Source organism: Staurois parvus, unplaced genomic scaffold, assembly GCF_062004578.1.
Source record: "Staurois parvus isolate SC_StPar_1 unplaced genomic scaffold, SC_StPar_1.0 ptg000096l, whole genome shotgun sequence".
Lineage (NCBI taxonomy): Eukaryota > Metazoa > Chordata > Amphibia > Anura > Ranidae > Staurois > Staurois parvus.
In genome coordinates this window covers 4,119,510-4,134,110 of record NW_028317892.1, presented here as the reverse complement: position 1 = coordinate 4,134,110, position 14,601 = coordinate 4,119,510, and the positions used below count along the sequence as shown (strand labels likewise).

The 14,601-nt window shown below is 39.1% G+C and overlaps 1 protein-coding gene across 4 annotated transcripts in view; it reads left to right on the top strand.

Moving 5' to 3' along the window:
- The window catches only part of GTPBP3 (GTP binding protein 3, mitochondrial), an 86,994-nt gene extending 73,355 nt beyond the window's left edge, over positions 1-13,639 (top strand). For all 4 annotated transcript variants that reach the window (XM_089670843.1, XM_089670840.1, XM_089670844.1 and 1 more), the window contains 3 exons: positions 79-244; positions 9,410-9,700; positions 12,011-13,639. In XM_089670843.1, the coding sequence (XP_089526969.1) occupies positions 79-244; positions 9,410-9,700; positions 12,011-12,242 (689 nt within the window). In that variant the 3' untranslated portion in view covers positions 12,243-13,639. The remainder of the gene's footprint in view (positions 1-78; positions 245-9,409; positions 9,701-12,010) is intronic.
- Positions 13,640-14,601: the final 962 nt, after the last annotated feature.

Here is a 14,601-nt window from a genome sequence, read left to right as displayed (position 1 = left end):
GATTTTTGTAACGTTTTCTCTCAAGCAGTGAAATGTAGGTGAAGTAAAGAAATTAAGTTTTCTTTGTATTTATATCAGGCCAAAAACCAACAGCTATTGTTTCTTCCATCCCTGGCACCACCCGAGATGTATTGGAGACCACACTAAACATTGGAGGTTATCCCATTATTATGAGTGATACTGCAGGATTGCGAGATTCTGATGACCCAATAGAGAAAGAAGGAGTCAGACGTGCCAAGGCAAGGTGAATACATTTATTTCTAGTTTGTGATCCATACAGAACTGAAAGTGAGTTGCATAACATAATCACCATGTCATCATAAAAGAAGACACTAGAAAACTCTTTTTTGCAATTTTTTAAATTATTTGGTTGAAAGGTTATAATCCACATTCTGTCTCCAGCTAAAATGAAAACAGAACTCTGGAAATCTCTCTACCTGTCTCAATTTCTGTAGCTCATAGGAGAGCAATATTAACCACCTCCTGTCCGGCCGTTGTATATAAATGGCAGTGCAGGGTTGGGTGGCCGTTTATAAACGGCCTCCCCGCCCCCCTGCTTGTGTGGGAGCTCGCAGCACCACGATTCGGAGCCCGTTGTGTCCTCTGGACACAGTGGAACACCGATCTTCCTACGGGACCTCTGTGTGATCACTGATTGACCAATAAGTGATCACATGCAGAGTAGTAAGCAAAATGTCACTTCTGACATCATTGCTTACTACATGTGAAATCTGTGAATGATCACAGAGATCACATGGTACAAAGCTATTCACAACAGCCTTGTACTATGTGACAAGCTGTGACCAATCACAGCTCACACAGTAGTTCTCAATGGCTGCAAGAATGCAGCCAGAGAGAAGGAGAAATGATTGCTTTTACAGCCTTTATGGATGTAAAAGCAATCAGTGACACTGTACTGCTAGGGTGACAGTATGTAAATAATAATATAAAAACATAAAATAAAAATGTAAAAAAAAAATGTTTAAAAATTATAATTTTTGGTTATAAACTAATTTGGATTATTTGTTTTTTACTAAAAAGATAACGGAATAAATTTTGGCCAATATTTATGATGAGATATTATTTATTTACAAAATTTTAAATGAAAAACACTTTTTTTCAAACTTTTTGGACGTTTTCATTTACATAGAAAAAAAAATAAAAATCCCCGTGGTGAATAAATACCACCACAATAAAGCTCTGTCTCAAACAAATGCTAAAAAATTCATATAGGTATAGTGTTGCCTGACCATGCAATTGTAATTCAAATTGTGATAACACTGAAAGCTGAAAATTGCCCTGGACAGGAAGGGGGTAAAAGTGTCCAGACTTGAAGTGGTTAATATTCAATCCACTCTTATGGTTCAGTCTTGGCTAACCAGAGCATATGGCTATGGCATCCTTTCTGTACTCTAGCACACAACTAAGCAGTGCCTTAACCACCTCCCGTCCGGCCGTTGTATATAAACGGCCGGACGGTGGCACTGCAGGGTCGGGTGGCCGTCTATAAACGGCCTCCCCGCACCCTGCTTGTGCGCACTCCCTGGGAGCGTGCAGCACCGCGATCCGGTGCCCGCTGTGTCCTCCGGACACAGTGAAACACCGATCGTCGGACGGGACCTCTGTACGAGGTCCCGATCATGTGATCACTGATTGGCCAATCAGTGATCACATGCAAAGTAGTAAGCAAGATGTCACTTCTGACATCATTGCTTACTACGTGTGAAATCTGTGAATGATCACAGAGGTCACATGGTACAAGGCTATTCACAAAAGCCTTGTACCATGTGACAAGCTGTGACCAATCACAGCTCACTCAGTACTTCTCAATGAGTGCAAGAATGCACACAAAGAGAAAGAGAAATGATTGCTTTTACATCCTATATGGGTGTAAAAGCAATCAGTGTAAAATAAAAAAAAAAAAAATCTTCATCACCCCCCACAAGTAGTACAGTGTCACCATGGACACTGTACTGCTAGGGTGACAGTATGTAAAAAAAAAAAATAAAATAAAAAATAATATAAAAAAATAAAATAAAAATGTAAAAAAAAATGTTTAAAAATTATAATTTTTGCTTATAAACTAATTTGGATTTTTTTTTTTACTAAAAAGATAACGGAATAAGTTTTGGCTAAGATTTATCATGAAATATTATTTATTTGCAAAATTTTATAAAAAAAACACTTTTTTTCAAAATTTTTGGACATTTCATTTACATAGCAAAAAAAATACAAATCCCAGTGGTGAATAAATACCACCAAAATAAAGCTTTATCTGTCTCAAAAAAATGGTAAAAAATTCATTTGGGTACAGTGTTGCATGACCGCGCAATTGTCATTCAAAGTGTGATAGCGCTAAAAGCTGAAAATTGCCATGGTCAGGAAGGGGGTAAAAGTGTCCGGTCTGGAAGTGGTTAATAAAGGCTGGTTAATAATTATGTTTCGGGGAGACTGGTCTTTGTTTTTGGTACCTACTTCTACCTAATATTTCAATGTATTGCACTTCAGCACCATGGTACTAATGGTACAACCAACCCATATGAACTGAAATGTGTATTCTGTCTACAGTATATGTTTTACAACAATTATTATTAATATTACGAGGTGTACAACCTCAAAATGTCTCATGGAAAACCACAATGTGATCCTGATAGTATCATAATTGTAGACATCCCATCTTGGTGCTGAAATATTGTGAACTTAGAAGTCTGTACACATACCTTGTTTTCTTTTTCAATAAACATTTAATGCATTAAAAAATGATGGACTCTTTGTAAACTTTAAAGCAGAATTTGGACATGCCAATAAAATGCAATGAAAGCATTTTAAAATGTTAGTGATCGTTAAATGACATTACAATAAAAATAACCTGGTTTTGTATTTTTTGATCCCACAATGTAAGTTTGCATCCCTTGCCACAAGGAGCTGGCACCATGTCTTTATAAGTCACATGGCAAAGAGTGCCTCGCTGTCCTCTCATGAGATCTGTGTATGTAATGACAGATGTGCAAGTGTATAGTGTACAGAACATTTATTTCAACAACATTGTCACCGCAATGCATGTCCATTTACCAGTATCTCAGATTGAATGTGGAGAGAACAATGCATGTACATTTTAGTGGGAGAGAAAGTGTATTTGCAGAAATAAACTAAAAAGAGCACATAGGATTATCAGGTAATTGGCTAAGGCCTATGGCATCATTTTCTTAGCTAGAAAGCCCGTTCAGTCCATCACAGGCTGAAAATGATATCTTGCATAAGCACATTCATTTCTTGAAATCAGATGGATTGAGGAGCATTAAAGTGTTATTAAACCCACAGTGGTAAAATCAGTCTGTGTATGCAGTAAAGCACGCTTTTTATACTCACTGTGGATCCTAAGGGGTTAATCATCTGCATTGTGTAAAAAGGCTGTTTGGTCCAGTCTTCTCTGATCCTCCCCTTCTTCCACAGTCCCCACTCCTTCTGCTGATAGCACATAGCCCTAGGAGGCACTCTGCACATGTTCAGTTTGGTGTGTATTGCTAGAGAGAGTTTTTTTTGTTTTTGTGAGGGTGCATGTGATCAGCAAAGGACCAAATAACACTGTCTAGGCAGAGTATCGGGTCATTCAGCCTCATAGGATAGTCAAGGGAGAATGAAAACTGCAAGTTTGAACCAGTGCTCGGCTGGACACTAATAGAAGTCACAAGATTGCTATATGCAGCTGATGAGCAAAGGTATTTAGCAGTTTATATTTACTAAAATAATTCCCTTTCAATGTTCTGTGTACTGTGGGAGATCAGATATAGTGAATGCAGGGTCTTGGGTTTAGTAACACTTTAATGGTGGGGGCTAAAAATAAATAAATGAGATAAAGTTGTGATCCCAGTCCTCTCAAAGATCATATATATGCCAAGAATAATGCCTATAATAATTAAGATCATGACAATATTAAATATTATTATATTCTAAAAGAGACCCGTATTCCAGTGAAGGATCAGAAATTCATAAGCAATGCTGCCAATTGGTCTATCAGATCCGATGTGTGAGTATTTTGAAGACCATATGCATTCTAAGCAGAAAACCATATCTTTCTGAATGCTTCTAAAACAGCCTTTCATGAAAGAAAGAAAATCTCAGAAATTGAGAAACCATGCTTTCATGTGGTCTGACCAGAGGAGATTTGAGCATTCTGAAGACAATATAAATTCCATGCAGCAAAACCAAATCTTCTTGAATGCTTCTAAATAGCCCTCTATGGAAGAAATACAATCTCTTGACACTGGTCAAATGTAGAAGGTGTAGACATTTTCCCCCCAAAAATGGAATTAAAATGTATATACTTTACTCCTCCTGCTTATTGGTTAACAAAATCCTGTGATCGATTTTTCTTTTAGTAAGGGGACAGTACATTTCCTGAGAATTTTAGGGGAATATCACTACAGCAAACAGCACTGAACTGTGTTTCATCCTGTTTTGTCTGCCAAGAAGTCAGCTGCTGCTAAAAAAAAAAGTTCCTGCTATGTGCTCTAAAGAGGAAAAGAACCTGGACAGATTGAGACAGCTGCATCCTTTGTGTGCATTGACAGAGTAGGATTTCAGACAATCTTGCATAGGAGGACCACGAGTCTCCCATGTAGAATGTAGCACCATACTACCCATAGTGTTTGTGTGTACAACCAATTTTATATCTTATATTTTTAATCTGTATCAATTTATCAATCGCCTTAAATTTGATATTGGTATTTATATTGGTTTTTATATTGATATTGTGCATGATGGTCATAGTTGCCAAAATTTCAAAAAAAAATTTAGGGTTGCTTTTTTTCTGTATGTCCAGAAAGCCAAGGCATGGATTAAATAACGCAAAATATTGAGCGTGGCTTAAAGGGGGTGTAGTTAAATAGAGTGAGATTTTCTTGGGCTCCCTTCATGCAATTTTGCTCTCCACCACAACATCCCAGAAAACAAATAAATACACACATAGACTTATCTCAAAAAATGTTAATAATGTAAATATAAAGAACTGGTCTGCACTCACTGATTAGTTGCTAGAGGTTACTGCACATCATTACTACTCACTGATTGTTCGCTAGAGGTTGCTAGAGGTTACTGCACATCATTACTGCTCACTGATTGTTTTCTAGAGGTGGCTATAGGTTACTGCAGTTAGTACAGGAGTGGTTCAGAGACTGCAGGCATAATACAGGAGATGGTGAGACACAGTAGACATACTACAGGAGATGGTGAGATACAGTAGACATACTACAGGAGATGGTGAGACACAGTAGACCTACTACAGGAGTTGGTTAGAGACTGCAGGCATAGTATAGGAAAGGGTCAGAGACTGCAGGAATAGTACAAGAAAGGGTCAGAGACTGCAGGAGTAGTACAAGAAAAGGTTAGATACTGCAGGAGTAGTACAAGAAAGGGTCAGAGACTGCAGGAGTAGTACAAGAAAGGGTCAGAGACTGCAGGAATAGTACAAGAAAGGGTCAGAGACTGCAGGACTAGTAGAAGAAAGAATCAGAAACTGCAGGTGTACTACAAGACTGGGTAAGAAACTGCAGGTGTACTACAAGAATGGGTCAGAGACTGCAGGCATACTACAGGAGAGGGTCAGGGACTGCAGGGGTACCACAGGAGAGGGTCAGAGACTGTAGGAGTACCACAGGAGAGAGTCAGAGACTGCAGATGTACTACAAGAAAGGGCCAGATACTGCAAGAGTACCACAGAAGAGGCTACAGGGTAGGGTCAGAGACTGCAGGGGGAGCTGCTTAGGGTCTCACAACAATAACGCTGGGCCCGGGGCAGCTGCACCTTTTCCCCGCGTTAAAGATGGCTTTGATCCATATATGATTGCAACGACATACCTTACCAGTAATATAAAATACACCTTACTAGCGGTATAAAATACACATACTTTACCAGTAATAAAAAAACACACCTTGAGTGAATCAGTGTATTATCAGCGCTACAGAAATAAATGTGGAAAACTGAATACTTTTTGTATTTACTCCCAAACCTGCTGTTCAAAAAAGAGCGCAAGTATTACATTACCCAATCCATAAACAAAGAAAAAAAACAGGAAAAATAAACACGGTGATATACTAATACAAATGATCTTGTGATCATAAAATAGCATTATAAAATACACACACCATACTCCTAGTACACTGTCCTGTCAGATGTGGTATGAGTGCAGAGTAAGGTGAGGTATGTAGTAAGGCACTTACACCCAGGAAGGCTCCTCTTCCCATCATAGTTGTCATCTATTGGCTGGAGTAGGTATCTCTGCCCTCTCTGTCCTTCCATGGCACACACTGGCTGTCAGCACACCACTACACTCTCCCTCTAGTTGATCCAGTTGATCTATTTTCACCAAGCTGCTTGGCAATTGCCCCGTAGCCCTTTCCAGCCTTGTGGAGGTCCACAATTTTGTCTCTGGTGTCTTTTGACAGCTCTTTGGTCTTGCCCATGGTAGTAGTTGGCGTCTGACTGACTGTGAGGTGGACAGGTGTCTTTAAAGAGCTCGGAAAGGTGCTACTAAGTTAGATTAATGAGTGGAGTAGAGGTGGACTTTTTAAAGGCACAGTAACAGGTCTTTGAGAGTCAGAATTCTTGCTGTTTCTTAGGTGTTCAAATAATTATGTTCAGCAGTGCAAGACAAATAAATTCTTTAAAAATCATACAATGTGATTTCCTGATTTTTTTTTTTTTTAAATTCTGTCTCTCAGAGTGGGAATGCACCTACAATGTGAATTTCAGACCCCTCCATGATTTCTAAGTGGGAGAACTTGCAAAATCGCAGGGTGTTCAAATACTTCTGTTCCTCACTGTATGTGCATTTATAATTTTTTTCTTAAAAAGGTGAACTTATCCTTTAATGGGGAAAGCAGAGGGACTGTCAGGAACACCTGGAATTTCACACAAAGGAAGCAATACAAAGAAAACTGCATACTTTTTCATACAAGTACATGATATAACAGGAACATATCAGGGATATGAAATGTTCAGTTTACATACTCTTTAAATAGCACATAGGTTTGGTATGCAGAGCATTATCAGTGGAAAGAATAATTCTGCTTTGTGGTCATTGACTTTGATATATAGAGCAGTAACTTTGGCATGAATGCCCTTTACTATTATCCTAAGCACTAAAATATCATTTGGTCTACTAAGCCCCAGGTGCCTTTAATTAAAAAAAGCTATCCATTTCCAGTATGTGCTGAGGTTTTATAGTGTACATGCTGTGTTTTACTTAGTGTTGTGATAGAAAAGCTCTAGTGCTGTAAAAGAGAAGGAGTCAGACAGGCCAATGCGAAGTAAATACATTTATCAATAGGTTTAGAACTAAAAGTGAAATGCAGAGCATATTTTTAAGAAGTCGCTAGGAAAATCCCCACTGTGCATAAACGTTAATATCCAAAGAATATCAAGACACTAATGGCAATGGCAATACATTATTTGTAGCTTGTGTTCTTTAGAGCCTGTGTCAACGGACTTTTGTCCCACGTCAGAATTGCTTCTCTCCCCATACAATTAATGAAAATGCAAAAGCATCCTGAAGCAGATTGCTGCAGCTTAGATGAAAGTGAGCTGTGAATGAACTGAGAATGATCTGAGAATCATCCTCATTTGTTCTCAAATGGAAGCTGAATGAAACTGAAAGCAAGCTGCATTTGCCCATTGATACAAACCCAAATATTGTCTAAATAGGCCCTTAGAGAATTAAAAGTGTATTGTGCGACATTAGTAAATACATATTAGAAAAGCTGTAGTGCAATGACATACAGTGCCTTGAAAAAGTATTCATACCCCTTGAAATTTCCACATTTTGTCATGTAACATCTAAAAATGCAAATGTATTTTATTGGGATTTTATGATTTTAGAACAACACAAAGCGACACATAATTGTGAAGTGGAAGGAAAATGATAAATGGCTTTCAAACTTTTTTACAAATATATATCTGAAAAGTGTGGTGTGCATTTGTATTCAGCCCCCTTTACTCTGGTACCACTAACTAAGACCTAGTGGAACCAATTGCCTTCAGAAATCACCTAATTATTAAAAGAAAAGCCCACCTGTGTGTGATTTAATCTCAGTAGAAATGCAGCTGTTCAGTGAAGCCCTCAGAGGTTTGTTAGAGGACATTAGTGTACAAACAGCATCAGGATGGCCAAGAAACACAATAGACAGGTCAGGGATAACATTGTGGAGAGGTTTAAAGCAGGGTTGGGTTATAAACAAATATCCAAAGCTTTGAACATCTCATAGGACACTGTTCAATCCATCATCTGACAATGGAAAGAGTATGGTACAACTGCAAACCTTCCAAGACATGGTCGGCCACCTAAACTGACAGGCCAGGCAAGGAGAGCATTAATCAGAGAAGCAGCCAGGAGGCCCATGGTAGCTCTGGAGGAGCTGCAGAGATCCACAGCTCAGGTGGGAGAATCTGTCCACAGGACAACTATTAGTCGTGCCCTCCACAATCTGCCCTTTATGGAAGAGTGGCAAGAAGAAAGCTATTGTTGAAAGCCATAAGAAGTCTCGTTTTCAGTTTGCGAGAAGCCATGTGGGGGACACAACAAATGTGGAAGAAGGTGCTCTGGACAGATGAAACTAAAATGGAACGTTTTGGCCTAAAAGCAAAGCGCTATGTGTGGTGGAAAACTACCACTGCACATCACTCTGAACACTCCATCCCCACCGTGAAACATGGTGATGGCAGCATCATGTTGTGGGGATGCTTTTCTTCAGTAGGGAAAGGGAAGCTGGTCAGATTGATGGGAAGATGGATGGAGCCAAATACAAGGAAATCTTAGAAGAAAACCTGTTAGAGTCTGCAATTACTTGAGACTGGGGTGAAGGTTCACCTTCCAGCAGGACAACGACCTTAAACATACAGCCAGAGCTACAATGCAATGGTTTAGATCAAAGCATATTCATGTGTTAGAATGGCCCAGTCAAAGTCCAGACCTAAATCCAATTGAAAATCTGTGGCAAGACTTGAAAATTGCTGTTCACACACGCTCTCCATCCAATCTGACAGAGCTTGAGCTATTTGCAAAGAAGAATGGGCAAAGATTTCCCTCCCTAGATGTGCAAAGCTGGTAGAGACATCCCCAAAAGGACTTGCAGCTGGAATTGCAGCGAAAGGTGGTTCTACAAAGTATGACTCGGGGGCTGAATACAAATGCACGCCATGCTTTTCATTTATTTTAAAAAAGTTTCCTTCCACGTCACAATTATGTGCCACTTTGTGTTGGTCTGTCACATAAAATCCCAATAAAACACATTTACATTTTTGGTTGTAACATGACAATATTTGGAAAATTTTAAGGGGTATGAATACTTTCTCAAGGCACTGTATGAATTTGAGTGATATAACATACAGTTTTCCTTTTTTTTTCTTTCTTAGGGTCACTGAAGCAGATATTCTTGTAGCTGTAATTGATGTGAGCAATAGTACAATCTCTCAAGACTTCATTTTGGCCCACTTGCATAACATGTGCCTAAATGTACAGGAAAATGGTCCAAGGAGTGTTATCGTAGTACTGAACAAAATGGATCTGCTGAGCCAAGACCATTTGTCTACTATGCAGGAGCTATGCCAAAAGCATGGACTGCCACCAATATGTCTATTATCTTGCCATACAGGGGAAGGAATTGGTGACTTCTTAAGAATCTTCAGACAAACTTTAGAAACCATGTAAGTGAAATTTTGAAGCCTAATTATACAGTTCTTCCTGGTACACTTATGTGTACAAAGAGACTAGGCCTAACAATATTTATGTGCTGTTTTATTTACCTTTTTAATCAGGTTACGCACACATGCAGATATTTAAGAACAAAACACTAGAGATAACTGTTATTTTCACTCTGTTCATTCTGGTTGATACCTTTGAGGCAGCAGACTAGGGCTGGCCATACATTACACAATTTTCTTGGACAACTTTCCTTTAGATTAACCAAAACCATATAATAGGAGGTCAAACCGAAACATTTTCAATTTATATGCAAATTCATATTTTTTTAAGAGTGAATAGTCACTCTAATGTTTATGTAACTCTTAAGTGCAAAAAATACCTGTTAATCCTGCCAGAAATCCAGTGTTGTCATGTGCACCGTACAGTTTTTCTCAAGGAATGTTCTAAGCTCTGCCTAGCACACTTTTATTAACCTCATCGCGTCGGCGCCTCCCGGCCCTTTAAGAGTTTCAGAAGCCAGGAGGTGGGGGCGGGGTTTTAGGGTCACGTGACTGCCGTGATTCGCCGTCATGGTGGTCACATGATCGGAAAAGGTCCCGATCGAAAAGGGGAGATCGGAACCTTTCCGGGAGTCGCGGACATATGTGCTGGGAGCGTGCAGGGTGCGCACTCTCAGCACATATGTATTTTCATGCAAATATGTGGGTGCTCGGTGTCAAGGCTCAGATGCCAAGAGGCCGCACATTTGCGTGCGATCGCCGTCAAGGGGTTAAGCTTCAGAACAGCTCCCTGTAATGTAGTGGAGAAAAGAAGGGGTGGTATTTTGTAGTTTAGTAAAGCTGGGCAAGGCTGACACCATTAGTTGGAATTTCAGCCCACAACAGGATATTAGGAGCTGAGTGAATTTATACCAGGATCAGCAGGTATCTTTCTGTTTTTTTAATTTTGCCTGAGGTGATAGGAATAACAACAAATATATGTACTCTCGCTCTCCTAGCAGCCAACATTGTTCTACACTATACAACGATCCTGGGACGTGGGCAGGCTATTATAGTCCTCATGTACATTGCAGGTCCCCTGGTCAATTAATATACTGTATATCATGACATCTTGGGGGACTGGTCATAAACCACAGTGGAAGGTTAGTATGTGCACTTATTTCAATCCCTCTAGACAAATCAATTATTTACCCATTCGGGGGGGGGGGGGGGGTTGGGGGGAACTGCATGGTGAAATTTACAACAGCTTTTTCTTGAGCCTTAAGTCCATGTTCCAGGACATCCTGACATTGCTCAGACTCTATCTCCTATGGGAAGTAAAAGGGGTGTACCAATATGCACAGATGTACAACATGCACAGATTTGGTCTGCTGTTGTCACCATTAGGAAACCTGCCCTAAGTAATGCCATACAGCCATCGCTAGAATAAATGCATGTAGGAAGTAAATGCTTTCAAAAAGCCTGCAGGAGATAGCCAAAAGAAAGGTGAAAGTAAGAATTTATTGAAGTGGTTCTAAGAGCAAAAGGTTTTTTTTTTTACCTTAATTCATTCTTTGCATGAAAGCGGAGTTCCACTCCCACTGACAAAAAATGTTAGCAGCTACCCACTGCTCAGGCGATTCCTGAATGGTCTTGTAGTCTTCTGGGACCTGTCACGTGTCCCACAAGACTAAGGGGAGGAAGAGAGGGCACTTTCCACTTCCGATAGCCTAGGCGATCAGAGCGGATACCTGTCAAATTCGGGTACCCGTTTCCCCCCCCGCCCCCCAAAGGTGCCAATCCTTAATGGGGAGCAAGGAAACATTCTTTAAATCAGAACTTCCCCTTTTGGGTGGAGCTCCACTTTAAGGAAAAAAACTTCCAATACCTGTTCCCCCCCAGCCCTAAACACTTACCTAACTCCTTAGTCATTCAAGAGTTGTTGGTCTCACAGAAGACACTGGGAGCAGTGGGAACCATAGGCATCTGCTGTTGTCAGTCAAATCCTTTGAGGAGGGAGCAGCAGGTGTACCTGAGGGCGCTGTGTGTCTATGGACTTACAGAGCCTGGCTTGGGAGCATGCTCCAATAGGACACTGATTGCTATGGAGGCATCCGCAGGGCAGGATCTGCAGAGAGTAATGTTGGGGGACTATAGAAGCGTAGATAAGGGACTGCTCAGTGCAATATCTTTTTTTATTTTACCAAAAATAAGCCAAGTCTTTAATGTCACTTTAAGTAAGAAATACGGCAATAGCTTATGATACACAGCTTCTAAATGAATGCAACAATGTAATACTTTCTCTCTCTGTATTTGTTTTCTGTTTCCTTTCAGCTATGGTGACCCTCTTCAGGGAGCTCCAACAATAACTCAGACTCGTCACAGGTTTCATCTCACTGCATGCCTAGATGCTCTGAGACGCTATGATGTCTATCGGCAACAAGATTTGGTTTTGGTTGCAGAGGAACTGCGTATTGCCCACAGACAGCTCGGCACTATCACAGGAAGGATAGGGGCAGAAGAAATTCTAGAGATTATATTTTCAGATTTCTGCATTGGAAAGTGACTATTCACCTCATTTATGTCCCATTGACATATGCTATATCCTTTCAAATGTAACTTTTTTGGGACCACCAAAATACAGTGTCAACCAACTTGTTTTGAAGCAAACTGCTTTTGTTTGCCTGTACCCTACTGGATTCTTTTGTATGTATATTAGATGGTTTAATGTATATTTTAGTCAACTAATGAACTATTTGCCTATTGTTATTTGGAATAAAAAACACACACCCAGTTACAGCATTTCATGAAGTTATTGTGATGTGATTAAAGTGTACATATAGCCAAACATTTTTTAAGCTTTGAGTAGAGTCTAGAAGGGTTAGATCCCCTGCTAAGTTTTTTTTATTCCTGTTTGTGTACCACTTGGGAGTTTCAACCTCTCTATTTTTCCTGTTGGCTATTGTCATCGAAATGGAAAATGATGGGACATAATAAGTTTTACAGTTGTCCCTTGAATAGAAATAGAGAGGGAGTGTTCCAATGGGGACACTTGTTCTGCTGGCAGCTGTTTAATAGGGGAACACCCCTCATTCTGTAGAGTTTTACTCTCACTTTCTGTTTAGTCTCTATGACAAGAAGTGAAGGGAAATCTCCCCAACAGGACACAGACAGCAAAAATAATCTAACAGGTTATTTAATGCTTCCCTCTTCTATTTATATTGTAAGTGATTATTTATGGGCTTTTGAGTCTGGAACGGATTACTTTTGTTTATAATAAGCCCTTTTTTTAGTCTGAGTACCATCTTGCTTATGATGGTTTTTTTGCGCTTTTATGCTGAATGCAGATTGTCATACTTGCACACAGCAATGGGTAACTCAAGAACACAGGTCTCATAATGGATAACAGCTGCACAATTGTACATCCTTGCGTCCACTTAAATGTGTTGCAGGACTGTTCTGTGTAGTCAGAGAGAGGTGAATGCGGGCTATTGCAAACAAGGGGACGCTTGTCTAAACAATACATTGCATACAAGAAGATCTGTATGTGACCACATATGTGAGCCCTAAAGGATGGTGAAACAAATACAATAGGAAACCGATGAGTATTGCTACCATTATAGTAACTTTAACTGGGGTTAATTATGTTTACACCATTTTGATTAAAAATAAAATAAAGGAAAAATATAGTTCTATTGGCTGCATATAAAATTCATAATTTTGTCTTCATAAACATGCACCCATGCTTCTGTTATTTGTAAACAAACTTTTTGTCTTTGAAAAAAATTTACACAGTACATGGATCATTAGCAGTAGGGTAAACAGGAGACTATTACTCTAAAGTTTTAAAGATACTTATTTTCCAGATGGTCTTCCATGTAACATGTTTGCTCCAGTGGTTCCAGGAATATCATAGTTTATTAATTCCTTTATGTAATGTTACTATTAAATCTGTTCCAAGTACTCTTTATGCCTCACTGTGATAATGACACTGTGACATACAAGGACATTGTAACTGTCACTTTGTGTTTTTGTTGGAATCTTCCTTTTTATAGCAAACAATGGCAAAGTAAATATTTTTTCTATGCACAAGAGTGGTTGTACAAATCCTGCATGCTCTAGGGAGATGGGAGGAAGTACTACTTTACACAATGGGTGGTGGATTTATAAAATAGATTTCCTGCAAAAATGATATGCCGACAGTACATTTAAAATAAACTAGCCAGGGTTATAATAAGGAAATCAAGAATATGGTCAAAATCGTAACAAATAAATACCAGGATTTGTTTTTTAATGCTATTGTGCTGCTTGTATAATGTGCTTTCTAGTGCACTAAGTGCATATTTGACCATAACATGACTTCATGCTATGTGACTTCTCTTTAGGACTCACTAAATACCTCTATTGTCAATGGGCAGCGTAATCTGAGAAAGGTCAGATCTAAGACATATATACAAAACAAAAGAGCATATGTCCTATTTTTAAAATGCCTTGAAAGCCATTACACATTCCTGGAATGAAAGTTTAAACTATTCTGGAAGCTGTGTTTTTTGTGTTATGATTTTTCCATAGTCTAGTAGACTGTAACATCTGGTAATATTTTCTTTTTTATGTTCATTGATTTATGTTTGTGGCGTGAAAGTGAAGTGGGCTGTACACAAATGCTATGTAACACTGTATTATGACATCCAAACACTTGAATCTTCATTAATATAATGTAAGTGCATTTTAGAAGAATGTAATAGTTTTTTTCTTTTAAACTTAATTTAGTACAGTAGATATAAAAAGTCTACACACCCCTGTTAAAATGTCAGGTTTCTGTGATGTAAAAAAATGAGACAAAGATAAATCATTTCAGAACTTTTTCCACCTTTAACCACTTGCCCTCCTGAGGATTTACCCCCCTTCCTGACCAGGCCATTTTT